The sequence below is a fragment of the Arachis ipaensis genome, chromosome B05 (assembly GCF_000816755.2).
Source record: "Arachis ipaensis cultivar K30076 chromosome B05, Araip1.1, whole genome shotgun sequence".
Taxonomy (NCBI): Eukaryota; Viridiplantae; Streptophyta; class Magnoliopsida; order Fabales; family Fabaceae; genus Arachis; species Arachis ipaensis.
The window spans coordinates 17,142,585-17,148,952 of NC_029789.2; the positions used below are offsets into that span (position 1 = coordinate 17,142,585).

General features: G+C 44.9%; 1 protein-coding gene across 1 annotated transcript; it reads right to left on the minus strand.

Moving 5' to 3' along the window:
- LOC110271936 lies at nucleotides 5,005-5,978 on the minus strand. Its single transcript, XM_021123638.1, has one exon. The coding sequence runs from the start codon at nucleotides 5,953-5,955 to the stop codon at nucleotides 5,005-5,007; it is 951 nt and encodes a 316-aa protein (XP_020979297.1). The 5' UTR covers nucleotides 5,956-5,978.

Here is a 6,368-nt window from a genome sequence, read left to right on the forward strand (position 1 = left end):
GTAAATGACATTAAAGAAGTTTTGAAAAAGTAAGCATGTAACCTCTATAAATAAATAGTGAAATATAGTTTCACTTTCGTACAAGCAATAACAATCAATAATACAAACAAATATTTTCTCTATGTCTTATATACACAACAATATAAAGCACTTCGTTATTTTCTCTTTTCGTATACTACTTGTTCCGTTCTGAGTGAGCCGAAGAGTATGGTTGTCCCGAGTGATTGCTCGCCCTTAGCTGAGCTATACGTCAGCCAGGGGTAACTCGGTGGGTAGTCCTCGGCCTTCTGAAACACAGCGGCGGGAGCACCTACAAAAAGCACTCCGACGCTCAAGTAAGTGTGGGAATAATAAGAGAATAAAGTAATGAATCAGAGTGAGTTATGAGACCTGACCCTTCGTGGTTTATTAGGTTTGGTTTTATAGATGAGTAGTGTGTTAGTTTCGAAATGTTAGGTGAGTACCGTTATTGATATCTTTGACCTGTGTAGAGTCGTGATCGGATTTTAGGGAGTGAGTTCCGTGGTTGTGGGTGATGGTTGAGAGATAATGTTGACCTGTCCACGATTTAGTTGGGAGTTTCTACGTTTGTTCAGTTTCTCCGAGTTCTTAGGTCGGTCATCAGTTGTGGGCTTATCTCCGAGGTTGGTGGGGTACACATCATAGCTCCCAAGTTCGGCTAGTGTTGTACGGAAGAACGGTAGGCGAACTTTAGTTGACTTGTTATTGACTCCCCTCTTTTGTGGCTTTATAGCTTTTTGTTGTTGCTGGGCCTCTGTGGCCCATTGAAGGAAAAAAGAATTTGAGAAGACTTCTTTGGTTACTCTTGCGGGGCGTGCCTCATTTAATGTGCCATTATGTTTTTTGGTTTTCCACGTTAATGGTAGTTATTGACTAAGGTTCTCACTAATTTAGTGGGCTTGCAATAATAGCTGCACCTTGCTTCGGAAGCGTAATCCCGTTAGCCAATGAAAGGACTACTTTTCTTGGCCCAGGGCATGCCTTTACTCCAACAGCGGCGAGGACACAGAGCTAAGCGAGAGACCGTGGAACCTCCCCGACGGCCGGCGAATCTGGACGGCGCTGAAGCAGGGTGTTCTGGCGGCGTCGGGGTCGGCGGGAGAGGAGAGGATGTTGCTGATGAGGAACCTGACGGTGCCGATGAGGCGGAAGGTGCCGACGGCGTAGATGGCGACGGAGATTCCGGAGGTGTCGCTGGCGAGGAACTTGTCGTTCCAGGTAGGGTTGTGGCCGCCAACCTTGTCGACTCGGGTTCGGAGCTTGGTGGAGGGTCACCCAATGACTTCCTAAAAGAAAGGAAAGACCGCAAAGACCGATAGGGAGAAAGGGGGTACTGTCCTCTATTTAGGAAGAAATGCACGCCGACGAGGCAAGTAGACCGAGACGCCCTAGGAGACCGAAAAGAGAGCTTGGACAGTCAATGAGATCCTTTGGCACGATCGTAGACGACCGATTCGAACGAAGCCGATAGAGGGGATAGATGAGGACCGAGACGAGTACGCATCTAAGAAAGTAGAAAGCAGCTCAAACGGTTCTTGCTTGAGAAGAAAACAATTTTTTACGGTTTAACCTTCCTCATGTCTTCACAAGGTTAGTGTTTCTTTTCGTCGCTTGTTACTATTACTGCTATGGCGAGAGAGAAGGGGAAAGAAAAGTTGAAAGCGGTTGAGGAGAGGGAAGATGATCCGTATCACTAGGTCCATGACGACGTTAGGACTCGTTCTTCCTCGTTTACTACTGCCGAGTCCATATCTGATTTGGGTAGTCTGAATGTTGTTAGGGGCGGTTCTGTTGCTTCTGTTGAACTCCTTCCCTGTTCTGATACTGATAGGGTTTGTGAGAGGAGGGGCGATTGGGGGTATTTCTACATGTATACCCCCTGTATCGTTGAACTTGGTGTGAGATTTTCCTTTACTTTTTTTGAGTGTGACGTTCTTACGCAGCTCAACTGCGCACCTTCACAACTTCACCCAAATTCCTGGGCATTTCTTCATGCCTTTGAGTGCTTGATGGATTTCCTCTCTTTTCCTTGTTCGTTGCCCCTGTTTTTCTCTTTGTTTTAGTCAAAAGGCGTTCGAAAGCGTTTGTGGGTTTGTCTTAGTAGTTTTCCGGGTCGTTCCTTGTTTCTCTTGTACAAATCTTCGTTCAAGAATTTTAAATCCTTGTTTGTTAAAGTTAGGACAGCTGAGACTGAGTACCTGTTCTATTTGGATAATGAGCTTATTGAGAGGTTTTCTCTTTACTGGTGTTCCGAGCCGAGTCAGATTCTTGAAGCCTTTGAGCGGAGTGAGGAGGAAGATTCCCTTTTAGATTTCTTGGTTGAGAGCTTCGCTGCCGGAGAGTGTTTATCGATTTCTAAACTTCTGCATTTGTATGACTCCGGTGATAATGAGAGTTTGAAAGCGTATATAGGTATCGTTGTTTGTCTGTTATTAGGTTTGTTGACGTTATTATGCTTTCTAACTTTTGGTGCTTTCAGGTGGCCGAGCTCCTCTTCTTGATTCGACGAAGTTTCAGTCCTTCTTGAAGAAGAAGAAAGAGAAAGGTACTGGTGGTGCGGGGGTGCAGAAGGATGGTGGTGGTCAAGTTGCTTATTCTGCTGCCCAGCCGACGTCTTCATATAAGAGGAGGAGGGACGGTAATGACAGGTCGTTGGAGATCATCTCGGAGGACGAGCAGGAGGCTCATGGGGGTGGTGGGGTAGCTTTTGACCGTCAGAAGAAACTTCATGGCTTCGTTCCTGGGTCTAGTTCTCAGTCTTTGTGGAGTGAACAATTCAATTTCGTCGAGCTTTTAGATAGGGCGTCCCAGTACTCGGGGGACATGCTAATGACTCGACGGGTTGGCATGGAGGCCCTTGGGAAGTTTGTTCAGGTCGGTTTTCTTTATGGGCTCTTTTATTTTCTTTTGGGATTTTTGATCCTTATGTTTTGTGGTTTTTGTAGATCGTTGCCTCTCGTCTACTGTGTATTGGCCGTACTACCGAGCTCATAGGCGCTGAACAACAGGAGGTTGTAGATAAGGCTTCTCAGCTTGAGAAATCTTATAAGGAAAGAGTTGCTGAGTTGGAGAGGTCTTTGAAGGAGAAAGATGATGCCGTGGTTAGTGCTGTAACCAGGGCAAAGGATTCGGAGGAGGAGGTTGTTCGTTTAAGGGATCAGGTTCGGTTGTTGCAAGCTGACATCAAAGAGAGTGATGTTTCCAAAGGGAAGTTAACTGCTCGGGTTCATGAATTGGAGGAGGTATGAATGGAGATGTTTTCCTCTGACTTTGATCGTGCTGTTAGCCAGATCTCCTTCTTGGCTCCTGACTTTGACTGTGACCGTTTGGACGTGACTAAGATCGTGGTTGGTGGGAAAATGATCGTGGATGGTACTGCCGAGGAGCATGATGAGAATGCTCCTTCTTGATTTGTATATTTTGTAATTTATTTTCTGTTTGGCCAAGTTTAGCTTTGTAGACTGATGTTTTGGTCTGTTTGACTTTGTTTTGGAACTTGAATGATGTTTTTTTTTTTGTTTCGGCCATGTTTTGGACAAGTTTGGAAATATCGTTTACTATGAATGTGTTAGCATATGCTTTATTGTTTCCGGATTTGTTGGTTAGAATTGGATTTGTCTAAAAATAGTCATTCGCATTTCTTTGAACGTATTGTGCGTCCGGCATCGTTAAAACCCTCCTTAGGCAAAATCCTTTTTGGGAAAAAACTCTAAGGGAAAAAAGAGTGCCTTCATTCGCTGATTGTACAAGTCATGATCTGTATATTTTTAGGGAGGAAACATTCCAGTTCCCTGACATTGTGTTGCCTTGTAGTGTCTGAAGTTGGTAATCCCCCATTCTGAGTACTTTTGATATTCGGAACGGGCCTTCCCAATTTGCGGCTAGCTTGCCGTGTGAATGAGGTCGTTTGGCTTATTCTGTTCGTCTGAGGACTAGATCGCCTTCCACGAACGTCCTCGGCACAACTTTTTTGTTGTGCTTCCTTTCTGCCAGTTGTTTCTGGGCTCTTTCTTTGATGGCGGCGATTTTCCTGTCTTCCTCGGCCAGGTCAAGCTCGGCATTTCTGGCTCTTATATTATGTTGTTCGTCGTATAGCTCGGCTCTTAGCGTGGGGACCCCGATTTCTACAGGGATTAACGCTTCTGAACCGTAGACTAACCTGAAGGGTGTCTCGCTCGTGGTGTTTTGTACTGTGGTGTTGTAGCTCCACAATATTTCCGGGATTAGCTCGGCCAATTCGCCTTTTGCATTATCGAGCTTTCTCTTTATTGCCTGCAATACAACTCGGTTAGCAGCTTCGGCCTGCCCATTGGTTTGTGGGTGTTCGACCGAGCTAAAATGATGCTGTATATTAAAATTTTTTAGAAATGAGCTGAGCTTATTATCTGTAAATTGTCTACCATTGTCTAATATTATTTCCTTTGGTATTCCAAATCGGCATATTATGTTTTTCCATATAAAAGATCGTACATTTTCGGCTGTTATTCTTGATAAGGGTTGTGCTTCTATCCATTTTGAGAAGTAGTCTATTGATACTAAAAGAAATTTTACCTGTCCTAGTGCTATTGGAAATGGGCCGAGGATATCGAGCCCCCATCTGTGGAAAGGCCAGCTTACCTCCATGCTGTGTAATACCTCGGCCGGCTTTGTAGAGATGGCTTCGTGCTTTTGGCATTTGTCACATGTCTTGACTTTTGTTATGCAATCCCTCTTCATGGTCGGCCAATAGTATCCTGTTCGGATTATTTTTGCCGTGAGAGCTCGTCCTCCCATGTGGTTTCCGCATACGCCCTCGTGAACTTCGTCCATCACCTCTTTTGCTTCATCTTTGCTTAAGCATTTTAGCAATGGTTGTGAGAAACCGCGCCTGTACAGCTCTCCTGTTATCTTTGTGTAGTAGCTCGCATTGCGTCTGAAGTGTTGTGGGTTGAGCTCGTCCCTGGGTATGGTGTCTGTATTTATGTACTCAAGAAAAGGTGTTCTCTAGTCATGGAGGCGGTTAATGTTTTCTATGTATAATAGTTCAATGCTCGGTTTTGTGAGTGTAAGTTGTGATAGTGCTGATGTTTGTGTATCTGCCCTAGTGGCGGCGAGTTTGGATAATATGTCTGCTCTAACATTCTTTTCTCTATGCACATGTAGTATAGTAAACGAGCTGAATTTTGAAATGAGATCCTTTGCTATGAGCCAGTATTGCTCTAGCAAGGGATCTTTTACCTGGAACTCTCCTCGGATCTGCTGAACTACCAGAAGGGAGTCACAATGGGCTATCAGGTTTTGTGCTTGGCGGCTTAGGGCTAGTTTGAGTCCTGCTATGAGAGCCTCATACTCGGCCTGGTTGTTGCCTGCCAAAAAATGGAACTGTAGGGCTTGTTCAGCTACCACTTCGTCTCCTTTTTTCAGGATTATCCCGGCCCCACTTCCTTCCCGACTTGATGCTCTGTCCACATGTAACTCCCATGTTTTGTTGTGCTCATCAGTAGTCAGTTCCGCGATGAAGTCGGCAAGGATCTGTGCTTTGAGGGCCGATCTTGGTTGAAATTGGATGTCGAATTCTGAGAGTTCGATTGACCATTTGGTCAAACGTCCGGCCAGTTCTAGTTTTGTCAGTATTTGCCTTAATGGGTGGTTTGTCCTTACTATTATTGTGTGGCTTTGGAAATAGTGCCTTAGTCTTCTTGCTGTGACCACGAGTGCTAAGGCTAGCTGCTCTATCCTCGGATACCTTTGTTCCGTTGGTTGCATGACTCTGCTGACGAAGTATATCGGCTGTTGTGTCTTCCCTGTCTCAATGACAAGAGCCGAGCTTATAGAGCAATTGGAAATAGACAAATATAAATATAGAGGTTTACCGATTTCAGGTCTTTGCAGCACGGGTGGTGATGATAGGATAGTTTTAAGCTCGGCAAACGCCTTCTCGCATTCTTTGTCCATTGGAATTTTTTATTCTTTAAGATCGTCTGGAAGAACAGGTATGATCGGCTTGATACTGCTGGCAAGAATCGAGATAGGGCGGCTACCCTTCCCGCTAATTATTGTACCTCTTTCATCGTTTTAGGGCTTGCCATGTTGAGTATTGCTTCGCATTTTTCAGGGTTCACTTCGATTCCTCGTGAGGTTAGCATAAATCCGAGGAATTTGCCTCCTTGAACTCCAAAGGCGCATTTTTCCGGGTTGAGTCTCATATTGTATGATCGAATCTGTTCGAATATTTCCTTGAGGTCGTTGCATTGTGATCGCCCTTGTGTGGTCTTGGCGACCATATCGTCCACATAAATTTCTATGTTCTGACCTATTTGGTGCCAGAATACTTTGTCCATCAGTCGTTGGTAGGTTGCACCTGCATT

What these genes read in the sequence shown, in the direction of transcription:
- LOC110271936 (XM_021123638.1), bottom strand. Translation starts at nt 5,955, where the DNA reads ATGGACAAAGAATGCGAGAAGGCGTTTGCCGAGCTTAAAACTATCCTA.